Consider the following 24,160-nt stretch of genomic DNA (forward strand, 5'->3'; position numbering starts at 1 on the left):
TTAAATTATCCTGCCTCGGTTTCCCTGAATTGTTCTGCCTCAGTTCCTAATTGTTCTGATCAATATTGCAACAGCACCCCTCCCTCTTAATCATCAGAATATTTGATAAGGATAAAAGATCTTATATTTTAAAATAACAGAATGCCTGTCCCCATCCCAATCTATCAAAATCTCAGATACTGTTTTATCAGATGTCTCTCCCCATCTCCAGTGCCTCTCCCCACCCTGTCAGAGTCTCATTTCCACTCTCAGCACCCTGACTCCACATCTGCCTCAGGCTACCCCCTAAATCTGAGCCATTTATGTCATTGACAACTCACATTGTTTGCTGGATTTTTGGAAATAGTCTCATTCAGCCCTGGAACCAAACCATGGATCCATTTGGTCCCAGTAAATCGTTCCCTTTCAAATAAAATATTAAATACTCTCTAATCTCTATCTTGCCTCAGTTTCTCCGGCATTACAATAAAAACTTTTGAGTTCCAGATTCCAGATAAGGGAGAGCCCTTATCCCCACCTCCAGCCCCCAATAAGAAATCAAATAAGAAATGTGAAGTTATGCAAAACATTTCCATAAAAGTCATGTTATGAAAGAAAACATAGATCTTCCACCCTAACAAAAAAAAAATTCAAGAAAAATAAAGTTTAAAGGAGAGAGACAGAGAAAGAGAGAAATAGAGAGAGAGAGAGAGAGAGAGAGAGAGAGAGAGAGAGAGAGAGAGAGAGAATGATTCAATCTGTTGAGGTCTAGATTTGAGGTACCTAAATGAAATTAGGGTTTAGTTGAGGTCTAGTGGCAGGGAGCCAAATGGAGCTCCCCTGCAATCCCCCTGGATTCGGCACAAGGATATGGCAGTAAATGAGGTCTAGTAGCAGCGCGAGTCCCCAATAAAAGCATTTATTGGCCCAAGAGCTAGACTGATAAAAGAGGTTTATTATTGGGTTTGGAAGTAAGGAGATAGATGAAGGTAGAGATAAGGAGGGCACCGGACAGAGGGTCCAGTGGACAGAGGATGCTCACATAGCTAGCATGCTTGGAATCTCTGCAAAGAGAGGTTCCCAGGGTGGCCTTTTTATAATAGGAGATTTAGCTCGAGGGGCTTTTGGGTATAGCCCCAAAGTTCGCTCAGATCCGGGTGGGGCTGGGACAGATCCAGATCTTCTATTAGAATTCAAAGGAACCAGTATTTGTGAGTTAAAGGGTAATTTACATTAATTTGGGGGTGGGGGGAATCAAAGATAGGAATCTTTCCCACATCAAATCTGTATTCAGACACAATCAGTTTCTTCTCTGGATGTGGATAGAATTTTTCATCAGAAGCCCTTCTGAGTAATCTTGGATCATTGTACTATTGAGAATATTAAAGTCATTTACAACTGGTCATTCCAGAACATTGCTATTACTTTGTATACAGTACATTTCATTTTGCTTGAATTCATGTAGGGCTTTCCAGTTTTTTTTCCTAAGATCATTCTGCTCATCACTTTCCATAGAACAACAATATTTCATGACAACCATACACCACAATTTATTCAGCAGTAGAACTGCTATAAATATATATTTTTTTACAGATAGGTCATTTTCCTTTATTCCCCACTTTTAAAAAATCTCTTTTGGTGTTCATGCCTAATAATGGTATTATTAGGTCAAAGGATATGCATGAATTTGTAGCCCTAAGGGCATAGATTATTATCTTTTGATCTTTTATCAGTTAGGTCATGGCTCTTATTTTTTATAAATTTGACTCAGTTCCTTCGTTTGAGAAATAAGGCCTTAAAAGAGAAACTTGCTTCAAAATACTTTTTACAATTACTGTTACTAACTGTATTGCTCCCTATTTATTCTATTCTCTCTCTCCTTTCACTCTGCCCATCTTCAAAAATACAAGCCCTCATTTTTCAAATGACAAACTTGGGACCCAGAGAGAGTAAGATTCTACTTAATGTCACACAGATAGTGAGTGGGTGTTCCCTCTGGGATTTAGATCTGAGTCTTCTGATTCCAAAACTAATGCTCTTTCTGTTGTTCTCAAATAAGGTTCTGGAACACAGTAAGTACTTTCATAGAATAAATGGTCAGTAATTCAGTGCCCTAAATACAGCTGGCATGCAATAAATGTTGAATTGAATATATATGGAATTGAGTTCTAATTTATTTATTTATTAATTTATTCATTTGTTTGTTTATTTTTTAGGGAAGAAGATGTCTCAACACCCTTTGAAACATCAGAACCTTTCTTGAGGAGCTACTAATCCAGGATCTGAAATTAATGATTAAGGGATAACAGTTTCCAGAGGAGGATAAATGGGAGTAAGGACAGGAATTCTGGCATGGATGGAGGAAGAGGGAGAAGATAGGGAAAAACCGTTATAAATAAGCAGACTCCCCTGCCCAGAAGCTTCGACATAGGACAAATCGTTAATGGACAAGAGTCCTGAGGCAGCAGGCCATGACAGGGGTGGGGTTTGGAGCCTAGAACCCCAAGCCAAGCTCCTCATCTAACTGTGGTTTACAGAGATCAACGCTCACTTCAGGCCAGAGCCCAAAGATTCCAAGCCTTAAAGAGATAGCTCAGTTTAGTAAATTGGAAAGAACAGAAAATACGGGATCTGAGGAATTAACGGGGAAACTCAGCTCTACTATCCCAGGCACATCAAATAACCTCTCTGGGCTGGTCTCTTCATCTGTAAAACGGGGGACAGATGAGATGAGTTCTCAGGGCTCTTTCAGAGCGCAGTCTAGGATTCTATGATTGCCTTATTTGATCTTCACAATGACCTTGTGAGGTTATCATCATGCCCATTTTACAAATGGGGAAACTGAGGCAAGTAACGTGATTTCCAATTTACCTTGTCTACACTTTGCATATACACTGTTTGTATACTGTACTCCCCCAACAGACTGGAAATTCCTTGTGGGCGGGGGATTTTCTGCCCCTCCCCTGGATTTAGCAGAATGCCTTACCATGTGCCTCAGCATACAACAATCACTCAATAAATGCTTAATAACTAGCTAGTAAATGTCTGCAGCAGGATTTTAATCCACGGCAGCATTCTATACCATATTTAATGACCTCTAAGGACCTTTTCTACCTAGAAACGCATGTTCTTTAAAGTTTCTTCTAATCCTCACCCCTGAAGGACAGCAGTCCCGTAATCCAGAACCCTAGAAACTGCAATTCCCATCATGCATCCGGCACGAACCAGCCAGTTGATTTCGTAGGCAACTCCCCCCAAAGAAAACTACAAGTCCCACAATGCTACCTTCCAGTCGCTCTTTTCTCTCCACCAGTCCGGAGTCAATGAGGTGTCGCGAGAGGACGTAAGGGGCGGGGCCTCACTTGCCGCGGGACCGTTGAATTTGAAACTAGGAAGCTGCTTGGACTGTATGTTGGAGGAGGCTGGTTGGTGACCGTCGTTGGTGGATCCCTCATGGTGAGGGAAGTGGAGGGACTGAACCCTAATTAGGACGAGAGTCATTGGGCTGGGGTCAAGGGGAGGCCTTTTGAACCAGTAGTAGGATGGGAATTCAGCTGTTTGTGGCATTGGGGAAAGGCATTCAAGTTGGGGTTGGGGGCGAGTGGGGGTGGGGAATCGGGAGAGTGTTTGGATCTGTGAAGGGAGGCAATGGGGGAAGGGGTTGTATGACTGAGAAGGCCGAGGAAGTAGTGAGGGGCAAAAGGGTATGTGGCGAGAGACTACAAGGGGGATGTGGTGTGGGTAAATAGAAGGCCAGATCCTGTGTAGGCCCTCTGAATTCTCCTGCCCTTTCTCCTAACTCCCTTCTTTCTCCCTATTGCATACAAACACACTCTCCCTCTCTCCCTCTCCCCCCATAAGCACACATATGTCCTTCCCTTCTTCCCTTCCAACTTCCCCTAACAGCCTCATCTGGCTTTTTTTTTTTTTTTTTTTTTTCTTAAGAGAGGGTGTAGAAGCAGTGATTGAATAGTGAGAGAAATTAAAAATTTGAAGTCATAACCTGCAGATCCTGGGCAGACAGGCCATAGATAAGGGATAGGAAAATAAATATCACAAAACTAGCATGTCCTATATACATAGGAATTCATGAATTACTAATTACCCAAAAGGTATGGGTGTTGTTTGAATCAAATGAACCTTACACAATTTGGCAGCAGTCCTTTGAGATTAGTGATTTTAGATTTTTTTTAAAGTTCACGTTTCATATATATATATATATATATATATATATATATATAATGATGAGTTTTTAGTGCTTAAAAGTTGCAAAGCACTGTATTTCACTTGACCTTCACAAGAACCATGTGAAAAAGAGTATGGGTTGATGTAAAGCAACAGTTTAGGGGCTTAGGCTCTTTTCTTTACATTTTTATTATTTATTATTGTTGAGAGCCTCCCAAAGAACTGTTGTTTAAGAGGGTTATATCTATTGGTATTAACTGTATTAGCAATTGAAGCATCTTAGTATTATGAAAATCGTTCTGATCTCAGAGAACCCTAAAAGGGTCTCTGAGACAACCAGTCCTTGGGTTTTGAAGAATGTTCTTTTTATTTCAGTGTTGTATTTTTTTTTTAAGTAGATTTAATTATAAATGAGTGGTTAATTAATCTGAGGGCCTTTTGATTGTTTTGGGGAGCTTTGAGATTCTGTCAGTGTAATGAGTTATGGTGGTAGCAGTTCTCAAACATTTTGGGCTCAGTACTTCCTTACAACTCCAAAAAATTATTGAAGACTTCCCCAAACTTTTGTTTTTGTGGATTATGTTTTGATATTTTCTTAAATAAAAATTAAATATTTTAGTATTATCACGAAAAGAATTTTGATCTAGTAGATGCTCAAAAGGAAACTTGGAGAGACACCCTTTTCTTCCCCCTTTCCTCCCCAGGGTTCCCAGACTTCTCTTTGTGTAGCACAGAATTATGTAATTACCTTGTTATAAAACAAAATAATACGAGCTTCCCTAAGTGAGATGAATAAAAAGAACTTTGGTGGCCAACTCTGATTATTAACTATTTTTCTGTTCATGTGCTATGGTTACTTATTTACATGTATATATATTTTTAATTATGTTTATTAATATGTTAAATATGCTTACATATTTAACAGAATTAACATCTTTAAGTCATCAGATGAAAGAGCAGCTATTGATTGACTACCACTGTTTTCATTTTTTTCTCCTTTAATTTTAAATTTATTTTTAGCATTCATTAAAAAAAAACATTTAAGTCTAGACTAGCACTATAATATCAGTTATACATGTGAAGTCATGCAAAATATTTACGTAGTAGTCATGTTGCAGAAAAAAAAATGCTTCAATCAGTTCTCAAGAGTCTGCAAATTCTATTTCTGGAGTTGGATAGTTTTGTCATCATGGGTCCTTTGGAAATGGCTTGGATCATTGTCTTGATCAGAAGGGCTAAGTCTTTCACAGTTGATCCTCATTTCAATATTGCTGTTATTGTGTACAATGTTTCCCTGTTTCTGCCAGGTTTGCTTCAGTTCTTAAAAGTGTTCCCAGGTTTTTCTGAATCCATCCTTTTTGTCATTTCTTATAGTACCATAATATTCCATCATAGTCATATTCCATGGCTTGTTCACGATTCCCCAGTTGATACGCATCTCTTCAATTTCCAATTATTCATCACCACAAATAGAACTATAAATATTTTTGTGTATATAGATCCTTTTCCCTTGATCTTTTTGGAGTGTAGTACTAGTAGGGGTTTTACGGGGTCAAAGACTCCATACAGTTTCATTACTGTCCATTTTTAACTAAACAATGTTTTACTTTCAGGGATAGGTACAGAAGTTTTATTTTATTGTTTGTATATCAAAATAGTAACTCACTTTGCTTACCTCTCCTCAACTGTGGTCCAATAGTACTAGCAAATAATAATGCCTTTTGCCAAACTCCATTAGACATTGTAACAAGTTAACGAAAAGAAAGAATCTGCTCTTCAGTAGGATAATGACTTCACATTAATGCCAGTCTGTCTATACTTTTTGCTCAACCTATGCAGCAAGAATGACTTTTAGGATTTTAAAAAGAATCTATAAATTCTATTTCTGTAATAAGTGAAATTATTTTAACAAATCAATAATGATTCTTGGAGAGGAATCTGATTTTAGTTATTGTTCTATAGAGTAAAGCCATGGAGGGGGAGGAATGGGAGCTGAGTAAAGAAAATGTACTACCCTTGAGGCAAGGCCGTATTGTGTCCACACTGCAGGAAGCATTGGCACAGCAGGATACTGCCAGTCATACTGCTCTCCATCAGCAAAAAAGGTAAGTGGAACTGTCAAAAATCAGTTCTTCAGCTTCTTTGTGGCTTCCATTTATTCTAAGTAATAATAAACCAACTACTTGGGTAGGAAAATGCCAGGTGGCAGAAGGGGTATTAAAAGGGTATCAAATTTTTTTCTCAGTCCTTCTCAGTGTATATATTGTACATATGTCTGTTGAATTCTATGATAATCTCTTGACCTCTATGACTTGAGTTTTCTTTGTATTTACTGTCTAGCATAGAGCATGCACATTTTGAAATTTAAAATCTTATAATTCCTAGTACTATGCCAGGCACACAATAGCTCATCAATATATCCTAATAATCCATTTTCATTAGGATGTTCATTTAACTATTTTTCTCTAATGTAAGAAGTGCTAACAAGTCATTGCCTGTTTGTTGCAGAGCATTTGAATCTGAAATTCGCTTTTATACGGGTGATGATCCACTAGATGTTTGGATGAGGTAGGTGCTCTTGTTACTTTGATCATCCAATGAAATACCTTGACAGATGGAGGCTAGGAACTACCCTTTAAAAACTATTTTTGTTCTAAATTAGAATAGCATCTCTATTCAGAACAGGTCTTAGAACAAAAAAAAATACTTAGCTGAGAATTGTTTAATTTTTATCCCCTTTTGTACTAATTTAGGTATATTAACTGGACAGAGCAGAACTTTCCTCAAGGTGGAAAGGAAAGTAATATGTCAACATTATTAGAAAGAGCTGTGGAAGCCCTTCAGGAGGAAAAACGATATTATAATGATCCCCGGTTTCTCAGTCTTTGGCTTAAATTGGTGAGTAATTGTCAAGGACCAACTATTTTAAAATAGTTTTACTCTTTAGAGATATCTAATATATTATAAAAATGGTAAAACCTAATTTATATGGAAAAAATTTAAATCAGGATTCTGTTTACTATGGCAGTAATTAACACAATGCTTTGCCAAATGGTAGATGCTCAATAAATACTTGATGAATGACATTGTTAGAGTAATTTTTTTGAAGATTGACAGAATGAGTCATAATATTATAAGGAAAAGGGATCTTATGTCCTCATATGATCACTGCTCATGATTTCAATGCTATTCAACAAACATTTGAGCCTTTGTTAAGTTTTAGGAGCTGGGCTCAATTTGCAAAGACAAAAACAAAATAGTCCTTGGCCTCGAGGGTGAGGGTGGAGATGGGGGTATGAGGATAATGCTAATAGCTGCATTATCCAAGACACATGTGACTATAGACAAAGTAAATATAGACTGATTTTCAGAAGTGTGCTAGAGAATATTAACGATTAGGAGGATGAGGTATAAAAACCTCTTCTAGGATGTGGCCTTTGCTATACTTAAGATAGGAATTCTATAAGGTGGAGGTAAAGAGGGTAAAACATTCCAGGATAGGGGACCAACAATCTGTGGAAAGACAGAAAGAGTTGGAATGACTTCTTGTTTATGGAGAATAGCCAAGGAAGCCAGTTGGTTTGGAATGAGAGTATATGTAAGTTAATGATCTGATCAAAACTATGAGAACATGAGAATGCCTAAAATGCAAGATAATTTTTAAGAATTAATTTTAATACTAGAAAGAGTGCATTTGAGAATACTTCTAAGGACTAAGCTATATCGATCGGCACAGGGCCTTTTTTTTTTTTTTTTTAAATCCCTAAGGCAAAGAAAATAGAGATGAAAATTTTTATTACAAAATAAAATTATTGTAATGGGGGGGGCAGTATTGGTCTTTCTAGTGTTAATTATAGATACCTTTTTTTTCTGCTGCTTTTTTAAATTTGAAATCTTTAAAAAAATTTTTATTAAAGCTTTTTATTTTCAAAACATAATAATTTTTCAACATTGACCCTTGCAAAACCTTTTGTTCCAAATTTTTCTCCCCTTTCCTTCCACTACCTCCCCTAGACAGCAAGTAATTCAATATATGTTTAACTTGAAATCTTCATTTCTCTTGCTGACCATTGGAGTTATTTATGAGTAGTAAAAAGATAATCAAAAGAAAAATAAGAAGAAACTTAGGTCCCAGATGCACAAAACTGAATTATCAAGCCAGGAATAAACTGTATTTTTTGTTTTGTTAGGTTTTTTTTTTTTTTTTTAAATCTGGAAGGTAATATTGTATGGATTAGGTATGAGCATAGTGAGTAGCATATTCCCAATCCCTTGTACCTGAGGCTTCATCATTTTGCTCAAAGTAATAGTCATATATGGCTAATATAACTACTGGAATAGCCACCAGAGTTTATATTTGTTTTTCACATTAAAAATTCCATTCATTTTAAGTAAAAGAAATTTGTTGCCAAAAGCAAATTGTACCTTCAGTCAAAAAAACCTGTAAGCTTTCCTTTTACATCCTTTACTTAGGGAACACCTCTAGTATTCCTAGAGTCAGAAATAGTTTAATATGATTATACATGTATATGTTAATGTCAGATTGAGTGCCATCTTGGGGAGGGAGGGAGATAAAAGTCTTTGATTAAAGATTTAATCAAAATCTTATAAAAGTAAATGTCAGAAACCTAGAGTACTAAAGGCCAATATTTATAAATTTTGTATTTACTTAACTTTGGAAATTTGGAGAAGAGAAATTTCTATTCCCTTTAAGTATTCTCAGCACAGTTAAGTTACTGATTAGTGCAAATAAGCTACTTCCAGAGTAGTTGCATTTTGTATTTAAAATATGATAATTAGTTCCAGCTCACTGAAAATATATAATGAATTTTTAAAAAGTAAAGTTCTGTTTACTAATATAATACCAAAGGATAAGAAAAGGATATTTCAGAGTAGTTATGAAAGCGAAATTTTTAAAAAACTTGAAAACCAATCTTCAAAAAATAATTTAATTCACTGGTGCTTTCATATCTGATCACTAATGAAATAGAAGTGATTGATTGTTGTACCTTTTCAGAGCCCAAGAATTTTGAGACCAAGCATTGATTTTAGTTAAAAATCCCAGATTTGAGTTTTTTCTAGGTTCTAAAAGGAATCTCATCTACATAAAAAATGTGTTGTTCAATGTATAAACCATTAATTATTTTCTTCAGAAAACATTGGTATCTTTAGCTACATCCTCATATGTACCAATCACTTCTGAGACATTATGTAACTTATACTAAATCAAAATTTTGTATTATTCAAACTTAGACGAACCTTACGTGGCTGTATTTCTCAAGAGTTTATTCTTTTAAAGTGTTCTAGTTGAAAACTGTGGAATAACTTATTAAATAACCCTATGTTACAGGAACTCTCAGAAATCTGGGGGTATAGTAAATTTAAAGAGGAGGGTTGGGTTTTTTTTTATTTTCAAAATTCACTTGATGGGCTTTGTCTGTGACTAGAGCTAACACTGACAGCCAATAGAGGGCAGAGCATTTTCCAAAAAAACTAAGAGGACTCACCAAATTTCACTAATTTGGTTAATCAACCTGAATGATATATTTTTTTTTTTAAATTGCAGTCAAAAAATTTTTCAATTGTATTGCTTTTTAGATCATGAAGTAACTAGCACTCTCTCTTTCTTGTGGTACTAAGATATTGATTGTATGCAATGCTTGTTTTTAAAATACCTCTGCTACATTGAAAATCTTTGAAAATTATACTTCTGGATTAAGTAGTATAATAATATAACACAATTGCCAGAGGAATTTTTAATTTGCTCGGCAACCTGTTGTTATATGTGTTTTGGAAAAATAAACTTCAAATAAGCCTTTTCATTATTATCACAGACTGTGGGTGATCTCCTTTTAGAGGCCATTGCCCTACTCCAGCATAATCTAAGGAGATGCTATTTTCTCAATTTATATTCTACTAGAGACACTGCTGTTTTTATCTTTTGTTTCCAAGAGATACATTTTCTTTGTTGACTGAGCACTGCTCTGTTGCTCTTGCTCTATAGTCCTATCTCTGTATGTACTGTCATCTTCAATAACTGTATAGGCTACTCTTTTGCTATCTTCTGCTTTTCCCATTCAAATGAGTTATAATAAATCAACAAGCATTTATTCAGCCTCTACAATGAGCCGTGTTCTATCCTTTAATAAATATTCTTTGTAAGCAAAATAGAAACTTGAACTTTAAATCAGGCAAGGCTGTTTTTATAATTTATATGAAAAGTGGTATTTTTGTGGAGTTCCTATTAACATTTAGATCTAATACTGTAAGAGTGAAACTGAAATAAATTTTATTTTTAAAAGTTTCCTAAACAAATCATTATTGGCATAAAAGCATGCTTTTCTGGAGATAACAATATTTGTATAATTGAACAGTCATCTCTTTAGCAAATAGTTTTAGAGAAGGAAAAACTTTTCTACTTTTGTTCTAGAAAAAAATCCTAAGACTCAATGGATCAGTGGCATTCAAATATTAACAAAGAAAACTTCAGTCCAGGGTGAGGAATCTTTTTTTCTGCCAAGGGCGATTTGGATATTTATAACATCTTTGCAAGCCATACAAAATTACCATCTTAAAAAGTCAAGCAGTAGAAGATTGTTGGACCTAGCTTTCAGTTCATTATCACCTGCTGTTGCTGTGGCTGGGTCAGACCAAATGATTTCTTGGGTCTTATATGGTCTGCAGGTCAGACATTCTCTATCCTTGTTTTAGCTCTATCTGTACCATGAGCTTTAAGAGTAAAATATAAAGCCAACTCTAGGGAGGGTTATAGGTGACAAATTAAAAAATTTCAGTAAGGAGAGCGCTATTTTCAATAGTAGGACATACTCAGAAGCCTCTCCACATAGAAATACATTGCTGAGTATTTGTTAGAAGTATTTTGTTTGGGGGATTTTTTTTTTTCCACTGAGGAAAAGAGGGGGAGAAAAAAATCTTTATTAAAAAGATATGTTGGGGAAATGAGACAAAATGGAGAATGAATTTTTACAGAGGAATATAGTAGATAATGTGGAAGACTGGAATGATAAAGTACTTTGAAGGTAGCCATAACATAGGTTTTCTACAGGTTAATAAGGTATGAAGCATAAGAATGCTCATGGGCCTTAGATTCTTTGGATACGTGGGCCAATTGTGTCTGTCTATGGTTGATTGAAAAGCAGGGCTTAGAGCCAGGTAATGGAATAGTGTTTCATATTGGGAAGAACACAGAATATTTCTATTTGAGGCTCACTTCTAACATTTAGTACTGTTGAAGTTGCTTCACTTTGCTCAGTTATCCTAAGGAAATAATACTTTTACTACCTATTGGGAAAATTCTTGACTCTTTTCTTTTTATACCATTTAAATAAATAAAAATTAACCTTGGATTACTTTATTTTCCCTTCCACTGTGTCTTTTAAAGGTTACTTACTTAAGCCAGAAAAACCAGCAGCTACCCTCTCCCTTGTCCAATCCACCTGGTCTTTGTGTTATAAGGGAAAAGCTAGTAGTGGCTGGCTACTGAATTGAAAGCTTTCTATCTTACTATCACTTATTAAATCCAAGATTTGTATGATCTTAACCCTGATTCTCTAGTACCCTCATTACTTGTCTGTTATCTGATATCTAAATTATTTTTTTGTCTGGGTAAATTTTTGGCTTGTGTATTTTTGGTTTGGTGCATTATTAAAATTTGGAAAAAAAAAACTTAAAATGTTAAAATTATTTCAGGGACGTTTATGCAACGAACCTTTGGATATGTATAGTTACTTACACAGTCAGGGGATCGGCATTTCATTAGCCCAGTTGTACATTTCATGGGCTGAAGAATATGAGGCCAGAGAAAACTATAAGAAAGCAGATTTGATATTCCAAGAAGGATTTCAGTGCAAGGCTGAGCCACTGGACAAACTGCAGTCACATCATCGGTAAGTTACTGTCTTAAATAAAATGGAGATAACTATTATAAAAGCAGTTGTATAAAGAACTAGTAGAGACCTAGTATTTTTCACTTGTAAATGCATGCTAATCTGTGATAGAGACCATCTTTGACAAATGTTTAATCCTCATATTTTGGGTGGCCACTCCTTTGATTTTTTACTGTGGTTGCAACTACATAATCCAGTTAAACAAATATTTAGCACTTGTTTTGTGCAAAATATCGTGTTGGAGGCCATGGGATCAAAAACAAGCCCTGGCTCTCCAGCTTAATTTCTACTGGGAGATAGAACATGTGAACAAAAGCATGTATGCAAAATAATTTGAGAAGGAAAGAAAGAAAAGGAATTGAGAAAAGCTTCTTCTAGCTAAGATTAGCTAGGTGACACAGGAGATGGAGCTCTGGACATAGAATCAAGAAGACTTATTTTCCTCAATTCAAATCTGGCCTCAGACACTTATTTGTTGTATGACCCTGGGCAAGTCACTTACCTCTGTTTGCTTCACTTTCATTATCTATAAAATGATCTGGAGATGGAAATGGAAAGCCACTTCAATATCTTTGCCAAGAAAACTGCAAATGGGATTATGATGAGAAGAAGAAGAAATTAAGATCTAAAGATGGGAAGTGACTTGGCCAGGGTCACAAAAGTGTGAGACAAACATCTGTGGCAGAACTGATACTCAGACCCTGAATGGCTGACTCCAGGGCCTACAATTTTCCCATGGCACTCCACATTACTTCAACCCATTATCCGTTCTCTTTAGGCAATTCCAGTTTCGTGTGTCTCGACATACTCTGTTGGCACTTGAAAAAGAGGAGGAAGAAGATATCCCTGAGGCTTCTGGACCTCAGCGAAGCACTCTGGCTGATTTGAAAAGCAAAGGGAAAAAAATAGCAAAAGTCCCCATTAATCGTGTAGGAGGTGCTCTTAAGGGTAAGCTCAGCATAAGGGCATCAGTCTTGTGAATAATACTTAATATGAGGAAACAGGTAATGGCAAACTGACTTAGGAAAAGATCATGATTTCAAAAATACAAAATTGGGACTTAAAGTAACTCTGTACTGCACACTGTATGGCATTTGGGAGCAGAGGGAAGGTAGGCATGTACTAGTACTACAGGTCAGGAATTTTTGTGCCATTGCAAACAAGCTCTGGGTTTTAAGCTGATAGTGATGATTCATTAGTGTCTCTATGCTTGGCACTGGCAAAAGCAATAGACCCTTTTTAGAGGCATTATATTTATTCATTTCTAAGATTTCTAACTTGAGGCGAGTAAAGAACTCATAAGGAATTCAGGAGAAAATCATGAGACTTAGTGAAAGACCTGGAAAATTAATACAAGAAGACAGGCTAAAACAACAGCTTTTTTCTTTTTTCTTAGTCCACAGTAGATAAAAGGGTAAAAAGTGATTTAGGGTCTTGAACAGATGAAGAATAACTAGACAAGACCTCTTTGTCTTCATTGACAGAAAAATGGCTTAGATTGCAATCCTGGACCTTAGGTGAGCACAAAAGATTTGCTGGCAGGGTGCCTGGAGGAAGTGTGTGATCTCTTTATGGAAGTTGATAAGTTTTGGAAAGGACTGCCAAAAAAGAGTGATGAATTAATTAGTAGATTAGTGGAAAAGCTTTCCATCATTAATTCTTTGCTAATAGACAAAATTACTTATAGCTACAAAATAGAATATCTTTAATTTCAAGAATAGGTATTCTGATTTATAAATAATAGTTTTTATTCAAAAGCTTATTTTTCTGCAAAGTAACTATCAGAATTAGAATAACAATGTATATTGTTATTGTATATACATATTACCTATGACTATATTAAAAAAAAACAAAACTCTAAACCAGAACATTGTTTTAGTATGCTGACAGAAGAGATCAGCATAAGACAAAAAGCAAATAAATCATTGTTATTGTTAAATATAGTTAATAGTAGTTTGAGGTTAAAAAATTCATATTTTTGTTTAGTTGTAGTTGTTATTAAGTTAACAATTATTGAAAATATACAAATTACCTTTTTTTTTTACCTTTAGCTTCAAACCAGGTCCGGGGGCTTCCAAATCCGGTTAATCAGCATATGTTGAGTAGCTCTAAATTTGCTGTTTTTGATGAAAATGCTGATGGAGCCTCTAGAACAGAGCTGCCTATGGTTACGGCTGAACCATGGAAGGCACCACCAGTTCGGAGGGCCAAAGAAAATGAGCTGCAGGCGGGACCTTGGACTAAAGGCCGTGTAAGGACACACCTTGGCTGCATTGGGCTAGTAGATGGTTAGGATTGGGGAAAGAAATGGAAATAATTTTGCCTTTATATTTTCTGGCTTCTCAATAAGATAGGAAGAAGTTTTTGAAAATATCTTGAATGAAAGAGCTACTGCCAGTATATCTGTTCATTTTAAATCTTTTTCCACTTTACTCTCCAACAGCTTCGTAGTAATCCAGCTTCTGTGGCCACTGTGCCAACCACACTACCAAATTTTATCCCATATGTGGAAGAGTCTGCACAACAACAAATAATGTGAGTTTGATTCTTAGAGGCTCTTAAATAAGAATTAGTAAGTAATGGGAACTGCTCATATTTTAGCCTAAGCTATGTTGGATGTTTTCTTTATACCTGCACATACTCTAGAAACAGCCAGTATCTTCAGTGGGGAAGAACCATTATTAAAGGAATTGAGCTTTTTTTATATAGGATAATCAAGGATAATCATTTTTGTTTTATGATAAATGTTTTGCTTTCATTAATTAGCAACTATCAAAATTTTTAGTTTCTCAGATTGAGTTGTTAAAATCTGACTTTTCATAGTGAGGAAATATTAAGAATAGGCTGTGATAACCGGGTATTTAAAATCAGCCATAGTCAGGAATTCAGGTTAAGAGAAAAATCTTATCTTTATTCTCAGTAGAGGTGAAGAAGGATTGCGATAGCAATATGGGCAGCTGTGACAGGAAGCCAGCTAGCAGAGGGGGATCAGAGGTGAAGGGCAATCCCCCGATAGCAATGCCAGCAGCTGTGAAAAGATGCCAGCTAGCAGTCTCTCTTTCCGCTTCCCTCTCCACTCCCCTGCCTCCACCCACCAAAATCATCATTTCCTATACAGCACATCAGGACTTGCACAAAGAGTAGGCGGGGCCATTGTTTCTCCAAGCATATAAATAGAGTTTGGTCCAACTATTTAGCCTCACGTGCTTGGGACCTCAGTGCATCAACTCAAGCCTCAGCTCATTACAATAGGCTATGTTATTCAAGGCAGATGATAAGTTACCATGATAATTTCTTCTTTTATTGTAACTTTTGAGTATCTACTGAAAACATACTTCATTTCAGCTCTTTTTTTTTAATTTAAAAGTATGGTTTTTTTTAATTTTGCTTTTAAGGAATGAGTAGGTTATCAAAGATATAAATCTTTAGTTATTTTGTATTAATGTCTGTTGCTTAGGTATGTCACTTTTGTTTGCAACTATATCCTCCCTTCCTTCCATTGCTAAAAAAGTCTACCTTTGAAACAAAGATTTACAAAGTGGAAAAGAAAAAATAGTTCAATAATAGTAACCAGCACATTGACTTCATTTGACAGTCTGTGACTTCCTTTGACAGTCTGAAGTATTCCATAACTAAAGTCCCTTTCCTGTGCAGCAAAGTAAGGGAAAAGTGTTTTCCAAACTTGTTTTTAGAACTAGACTTGATCATTATAATTACATAGCATATGGTTTGTTTCTTTGATTTATAGTATTGTTGTAGTCATTAATGTTTTTTCTAGTTCTGTTTGCTTCACTAGTGCATCAATTCACATGATTCTTTGAATTCATTTATCTTTTCTTAAAACATTTATATAGCATGTTTTCTTTAGTCATTTCCCAATCAGTGCGTGACTAATTCATTTCCATTTTTTGTTAACAAAAAATACTGTTGAGAATATTTAGGGGCATATGATAGCTTTCTTTTTGTCTTGAACCCCCTTGGAATTTATTTCTAGAAGTAAGATTGCTGGATCAAAGAATGTGTATATTTTACTCACTATATTTTAGTATTTTATTCCAAACTACTTTCTGGATCCACTAGACTGATTCACAGATCCACCATAAGTTTGCTTATCTTCTCACTGTCTCTTTAACATTGATTATTGAACCATTTTTGCTAATTCTTTGTGACTGAGGTGAAACCTCAGAATTTTAATTCGCATGTCTCTTAGTAATGATTTGGAGTAATCTTAAATTTTATCATTTTGCAATTCTTTTGAAAACTGTTATCTCTTGACTTCTACGGGCAGTGATTCATGTGGGTGGGTGGGTGTTTTAAATTCTCTATGTCTTGATTATGAGATATCACAGGTATTTAATGCAAAACAACTTATTTTTGAAGCCATAGTTTTCCTTCTTAAGATAAGAATTCTTAAAGAAGTAGGGTTTTGTTTTTCCTTTGCTCAAAATTTTGAAACAGAGATGAGTTGTTTAATATACTTTGAAACTACTATTTACTAATGCCTCTGGTCCCATTAGTCCCTAAGTTTGAGAATTCTGAAATTACTGTGAAATCTGTATTTTATTACTGTAATAAAAATTATTTTGCAATTCTTGGAATGGAATGTAAGAAGTTACATGTCTGAAATATTTTAGCAATGTGAAAAACTCTTAGGTTTATTAGATTATTACTTGAATCATTGATTACTTAGATTCACTTAAACTTTTTTATTTTCTTCTGTAGTAGATCTTCTTAGGAAATGTTTATCTAAATATAGATTATAAATATAGATAAAAATTGAGGTTTACCAATATGGGATTTTAAAAAAATTTTTTTTTTTTTTTTTTTACATTTTTGCCATTCAAGTAGATTGAGGTAGATGGTATCTGAATCTGATTATTTATCTGGTTATTATGGAATTTGTCCATCATAGATTTGAAGCTAGAAGAGATCAAATAATCTAATCTTTTCCCTTTATCTTTAAACTGTGTTTTATGATGGACTTTTTAATTTAAAAAATACTAGCACTTTCTAGTATATCCATCTTCTGCCCCTATCACCAATAAACCTTTCCTTCCCCAGCAAAGACCTGAAACTAAACAAATATTGCCTTAGTTTGCCTAACCAAAAGAAATATACATTGTTTATGTCTGATAATAAATGCTTCACTCCACACTTACCTTAAGAGGAGGCAAGGCTTCACTAGCAAGTAATAAAAACAATGTGGAGGATTGATTCTATACATTGATCAGTGTTTAGGTGTCTTTTAGAGTTGTTTTGTTATGATAGGTATATAAATTATCTAGCTTCTGTGTACTTCATTCTGCATCATTTTATATAAATCCTACTGAGTTTCCTTGAATTTTTCATATTTGTCCTTTCTTATACCACAGTAGCATTCTATTAAATTTATGTACTGGTTGGTTTATTCTCTAACCTATAAAGGCACATTCTCCCTTAAGTCTCTCCCCTTTGTGATCTATTTTATGCATAACTTCCAAGGTGAAATTTCCAGGTGCATGAGTCTGATCATGTCACTCCCTCTTTTCAAAAGCTCTAATATTTGCTTGTTGCCTCTAGAATAAATCGCAAACTGTTTGACATTTTAAACTCTTTACCATCTAGTGTGGATATATCTTTGTAGGCCTATTATATATTCCCCTTCATGTATTCTAGAGGCCAGCCAAACTGCTTTCTGGTCTTCATAGATGGCATTCCACCTCTTATCTCTGCTTTTGCACAAACTGTCCATCAGGCTTGGACTACTTAATCCTTCCTCCCTTCATAAAATTTCTAGTTCCCTTCAAAATTCAGCTTAAATTATAACTTGTTACCTGTGAATCAGCATTTGTTCAGCTCTTTTGTATTAGGCACTATTCTAAGGGTTGGAAATATAAAGCAAGATTAAAAAATAGTCCTTGTCCTCAAGGAACACACGTTATTTATATATTTGTTTTGTTAGGTATTTCCCAATTATATATATTTTTAATTTGCAGTGTCCATTTTTAAAAAAATCTCGAGTTCCAATTTTCTCCCTTCCTCATTCCTTGAGAAGGCAGTCAATATAGTATTGCTTTTACCATGTTAAGTCATGCAAAACATTTCTGTTTCAAAATTTTTTTAAAGTGTTTCAGTTCACACTCAATATTCATCAGTTTTCTCTCTCTGGAGGTGGATGGCATTTTTCATCATGGAAGGAAAGAGTAATGAGGGAGAGAGACAACCGATAAATAATTAGGAACATGTAAAATGTATTTAGAATAAATGGTAGATAATCTGAAAGGGGAGGAATTAGTAATTGAAAAGATTAATAAAGGCTTGCAGAAAGTGTGCTTTGAGAGGAAAGCAGAGGTGAAGGGACAGAGCTTTCTTAGCATGAAGGACAGCCATGACAAAGGCACAGAAATGTGAGAGTCATTTTTTCAAGGAATTGCAGGTAGGCCGGTGTGACAGTAAGTGGAAAGGACAAAGAGATGAGAGGCTCAAAAAGGAGGAAGGAGCAAAGTTATGGAAAGCTTAAATGCCAAGCATAGGTCTTTATGTTTAATTTTGGAGGAAAAAGAAAACAATTGGAGCGCATTGAGCATGAACATATCTGGGAAATATGGCAGCTGAATGGAGAATGGATTGTAATAAAAAGACTTCTTGAGGCAGGGAGACCAATGAAAAGGCTAATGAAGTAGTCCAGCCAAAAGATAATGGGGATCTACACTAGAATATTGGGTGTATGAGTGAAGAAAAGGGACCATGTATAAAAGAAGGTGTGAATGTTGAAACAAAATTTGAAAATCGAATATGTAGTGTGTGTAAGAGTGAGTAATAAAGTAAAAATAGATTGTAAAACTGTGTTTGAGAGAATAGTTCAAAATAGTGGAAGATAATGAGTTCTATTTTGCATACAATGAGTTTGAGATAGGTAAAGAAGCTTTAGTTCAGAATCCAAAAGGCACTTGGTGTAATGAGTTGGCCAATTCAGACAAAAACTAAGGCTGTCCTCCTTCCCTTCTCTCTCCTCCCTAATATAAAAGATTCTTGTACATGGGAACTGTTTAGTTTATTTTCTGTTCCCAGCTCTTCACACAATCCTGGGCATATAGTAATAGATACTACTTATTGATTATCAGTTGTTTGCAAAGTGTTGCAGTGATGCAGTGAAAAGTTGCTACAAATTATATTTGCATATATAGAACCTTTCCATCTGACTTTGATCATTTTGGAGTTTATTCTTAGTAGAGATAGCACTCTTGAAGGATATAATGTTTCTAGCATAATGTCAAATTATTTTCCCATATAATTGAACTAATTTATTACTTCTCCAATAGTGCATTGATGGGCCTGTCTTATTATAGAACCTCCAACATTTAACCATTTTCATCTTCTTTCAGAGAAATTTGTCGTGGTTGTATAGCAGAACAAAAGGCAATTGGAAAGCATAGAGAATTGTATCAGGCACAAATCTTTTATTACGTACATAAGAAAGAGCTAAAAATTATTTCATTTAAAAGGATATATACATACATATAATATATACACACACGTTGTGTGTGTGCTATTTGTCATGAAAAAGTGCTCTAATAATTAGATAACTGCAAATGAAACAAGTTGAGGTACCACTCAGATTAGCTAAGATGACAGAAAAAGAAAATTACATTCTTGAAAGGGAAAATATGTACCCTAATGCATTGTTGATGAAGCTGTGAACTAATTCAAACATTCTGGAAAGTAGTTTCGAACTGTGTCTAAAAAACTGAAATAATGAAATAAAATTATATATAGTTTAGAAAGCCTTGTGAAGACTTTTATAAACTGATGGAAAGTGAAGAGCAGAACCAGGAAAATACACTTTAATAGCAACATTGTAAAGATAATCAACTGTGAAAGACTTTGTAACTGATCAGCACAATAACTCACTACAGTTTCAAAGGATTCATGATACAAAATACTATCTACCTCTAATAGAGAGAACTGATGTATGCAGTGTAGATTGAGGCATGCTTCTTTCTCTCACTCTTGTTTCTTTAACTGCTCATGTGAAAATTTATTTTACATGACTTCATATTTGTAGTGGTTCTGTGTTTCTTGCTTTCTCAGTGGGGGCAGAAAAAGGATATAAAACTGGAAAAAAAAGTTTTGAGATTTTAGAAATACAGAAATCTACAGTAAAAAAGTTAAACATCATTTTTGTCATTCTGATTAGTGTCAAGTAAAACCTCAGTTTTAATTTGTCTTTTTCTTTTCAGTGATTTGGAACATTCTTTCATATGGTGATTATAAATTTGCAGTTTCTCTTTTGGAAACTTATTGGTTTGATTTCTTAATTTTTGGGGAAATAGCTCATTTATATATTTGTATCAGTTCTCTCTCTATTTTGCATATTTAACTTTTATTATAGATATTTCCTGTAATGACTTCCCCCCGCCCCCAACTTTCCCAGAAAGGTTTTTTTTTCCTTTTAGATGTATTGATTTTGGTAATGAAAACACTTTTGTGATTTATGTATTTAAAATTGTTTATTTTATCTTTTAGGATTATCATTAGTTATTATCCTTTGTTAGGTTAGAGGTTTCCCCCCAATTGTGTTTGTAGAAGATATGCCCTTTCATTCTTCTCTAATTTTTTATGGTTTTATTTAGGTTACATGCATTTGGAAACTGCTATAGAATATAGTATATATTTTATGATGTTCTAAATCTATTTTCTGCCCTATGGTTTTCCAGTTTTTCCAATAGGTATTATTAAGAGAGGCCTTACTGAAATAGTTTGCATTTGGGAATCTGGTGAGCCCTAAACATCTAAGTATCATTTTATAGATTAAAAACTGAGAACCAGAAAAATTAATTAACGTACCCTGGGTCATATAGATGGAAACAGATCTGGGATTATTAATGATTTGTATTTCTTAATTTATAAACTTTGTGTTTATGTCCTTTGATTGTTGTTTCATTACTGAATAATGTGCACTTATATTAATATAAGTGGTTTGCCCATATTTGTTATTATTTTTAAAATTTTCTTTTTTAAAGATAGTAAATGGGTTTCTTCATAGATTTGACTACAGAATTATTAGATGCATATATTTTTAAGACTGACATTCTCATTTTGTGTAGAAACTTTCAGCTTAATATAGTCTTATGTCTTTTTATATTTGGGGACTGGAATTTATTCATCCAAAGTCATTATCACTCATAATCCTTAAGTAGCTCACTATAAACCTAATATAAACTTCCTGGTTTTCAGACTTTTCTAATCAATCACTTCTCCTCAATATCACATTGACATTAGTCTCTAATGTAGATCTTTTAGTATTTGAGAGATAGAGATATATATATATATCTCAAAACTAAAGGAGATATATATATGTAAATGAGTTTTCTGAAGTTACCTTTTGAATCTTTATGTGTCATATTTTAAAAAATCGTTTAATTTTTTTTGTGTTATGCACTGGGTTAGGCTAAAGTAAATAATATCTGGGCCTCTATACTATGTATCATTACCTACGTTAGAAAATTCCTTGAGGGAAAGAACCTGTTTCCTCTCTTCTCTCCCCAGTGAAGAATCTAGTATAGTTTTCAGTGATAGTTGTTAAAGAACTTTGCAGGACACTGCAATCTTGATTATTTAGTTAGGTGTTTTTATTTTTTTGGTAACAATTATTGATTTTCTGAATATATTTTTTCGTGGTAGCATGTAAAATAAATAAGGTGTTCTCAAATTAACCTGTGAACAATGTTATGATCTTTTTTGAAACTGCAGTCAGTAGCAAACCCTAACCCTAACCCTCTTTTTAGGACTCCTTGTAAAATTGAACCCAGCATAAATCATATCCTCAGTACTAGAAAACCTGGAAAAGAAGAAGAAGATCCCTTGCAACGTGTACAAAGTCATCAACAAGAGGCTCAGGAAAAGAAGGAGAAGATGATGTGTTGTAAGGAGAAGATTTATGCTGGAGTTGGAGAGTTCTCCTTTGAGGAAATCCGGGCTGAAGTTTTCTGGAAGAAATTGAAGGAGAAAAGGGAAGGTGTGTATCATTATTTCATATTTACCGTCTATTACTAGAAATCTGAACAGCCCTTTCCAACAATTTTATTATTATGTTATTATTATATTCTCTATTGCCTAAAGTTTTTCCACTTGTCATAACTATCTAAAATTCAATCATTTAAGAAATTAACTTGAGTTAACTAGCATCCTCTTTTAAAAATGCAAATATGTCTAGAAGATTACATTAATGTGAGTTTAATCAGATTGTTTTAGCATATTACTGTCATTGAGGGAATGGGACTACTGACTTGATGGAGTAGATAGATGAGTTTCCCAAGTAAAATGTTTGAGGGAAATAGAACAAGTCTATCTCTTTTTCTATCCATTCTTAGAATGGAATCTTTAGGAAATATGAAGGTAAGAGGAATGTTATGAGACTGGGAAGAATAAAGAAATTGAGGTGGGTAGGTGCCAAATAAGTTAACTTGTTTTACAATTTTCTTAACACTGGGTCCTATGCCAGTAAAACAAGAAGAAGAAACCTTTCTATTTCTTTCCTCTTAAGCCACATGGCCTCCAGATCTTAGGATTTAGAATACTAATTCTTTAATTAAGCCACATTATGAATTAAAGAAGCTTTTGTGGGATGGCCTAGGAACTTAACTAGTACTGATAATATTGTTGCTTTGGAAAAATGTATTTCAAGTTCCTAAGTTTATATCCTCAAAATCTATTTGTACTTTGATTTTTTAGGTTTTATTTTTATTGCTATTTCTTTGTTTTTATATGTTTTCAAATATAGACATCAAGCCATCTCTTATTTAAAAAAGGAGAAGGGGGGAAACAATTTATTAAAGCCAACCAATATCATCTTGATTTTTGTGGTATATGTAGTATTTCACATCTATAGTTCCCATCCTCTGTATTTTGGGAGAAAAGTACCTTCAACTTTTCTCCAGGGCCAAAGTGAGTCATATTTATATAGCATTTGGTTTCTATTCTTTGTTTCTTTTTTGTTTCATTTATAGAACTGTTGTCTTTTTTATATATTAACTTTATGCTTATCTCAATCTACACTAGCTCATATGTTTCCATCCTTCTCTGACTTCGTTATTTTTATGGCATGTATCCTGTTATACCCAAGTGCCAAAATTTGTTTATCCATTCCCCAGTTTATGAATTAGCTATATATTTTTGGCTTTTGCTTTTTAATTTTTCTTTATTATGAGCTTGATATTCATTGCTATACAAAGAAATTTTCTATACAAAGAAATTTGGATAAAGTTGTGTTCTTTCTTTTTAAAGTTATATTAGTATATAAATAGTTATACTGACTTTTCCTGGTATCCAAAAATTGAAAATTAGTAGAATTTTACTATATAAATGTAGTATTCTTATACCATAATATACAATGAAATGGACAATTTCTTTCTTTCTTTCTTTCTTTTTTTTAGGAGTTTTGAATTGGTGAATTTGACTGATTTAGAGCAGAAATCTTTTTTTTTTCTATAATAACTTTTTATTGACAGAACCCATGCCAGGGTAATTTTTTTTACAACATTATCCCTTGCACTCGTTTCTGTTCCGATTTTTCCCCTCCCTCCCTTCATCCCTCCCCTAGATGGCAAGCAGTCCTATATATGTTAGATATGTTGCAGTATATCCTAGATACAATATATGTTTGCAGAACTGAACAGTTCTCTTGTTGCACAGGGAGAATTGGATTCAGAAGGTAAAATAACCTGGGAAGAAAAACAAAAATGCAAATGTTCACATTCATTTCCCAGTGTTCTTTCTTTAGATGTAGTTGCTTCTGTCCATCATTTATCAATTGCAACTGAGTTAGGTCTGTTTGTCAAAGAAATCCACTTCCATCAGAATACATCCTCATATATAGTATCGTTGTCGAAGTGTATAATGATCTCCTGGTTCTGCTCATTTTACTTAGCATCAGTTCATGTAAGTCTCTCCAAGCCTCTCTGTATTCATCCTGCTGGTCATTTCTTATAGAACAATAATATTCCATAACATTCATATACCACAATTTACCCAGCCATTCTCCAATTGATGGGCATCCATTCAATTTCCAGTTTCTAGCCACTACAAATAGGGCTGCCACAAACATTTTG

At 34.4% G+C, this 24,160-nt stretch overlaps 1 protein-coding gene across 1 annotated transcript in view; it reads left to right on the forward strand.

The window, feature by feature from the left end:
* Positions 1–3,360: 3,360 nt before the first annotated feature.
* The window catches only part of BUB1B (BUB1 mitotic checkpoint serine/threonine kinase B), a 67,705-nt gene continuing 46,905 nt past the window's right edge, over positions 3,361–24,160 (forward strand). The window contains exons 1-9 of the mRNA XM_051977068.1: positions 3,361–3,435; positions 6,127–6,269; positions 6,673–6,732; positions 6,918–7,062; positions 11,875–12,071; positions 12,850–13,019; positions 14,123–14,322; positions 14,515–14,606; positions 21,839–22,068. Coding sequence (XP_051833028.1) covers positions 3,433–3,435; positions 6,127–6,269; positions 6,673–6,732; positions 6,918–7,062; positions 11,875–12,071; positions 12,850–13,019; positions 14,123–14,322; positions 14,515–14,606; positions 21,839–22,068 — 1,240 coding nt within the window. The 5' untranslated portion in view covers positions 3,361–3,432. The remainder of the gene's footprint in view (positions 3,436–6,126; positions 6,270–6,672; positions 6,733–6,917; positions 7,063–11,874; positions 12,072–12,849; positions 13,020–14,122; positions 14,323–14,514; positions 14,607–21,838; positions 22,069–24,160) is intronic.

This window comes from Antechinus flavipes, chromosome 2 (assembly GCF_016432865.1).
Source record: "Antechinus flavipes isolate AdamAnt ecotype Samford, QLD, Australia chromosome 2, AdamAnt_v2, whole genome shotgun sequence".
In the NCBI taxonomy this organism is placed as follows: Eukaryota; Metazoa; Chordata; class Mammalia; order Dasyuromorphia; family Dasyuridae; genus Antechinus; species Antechinus flavipes.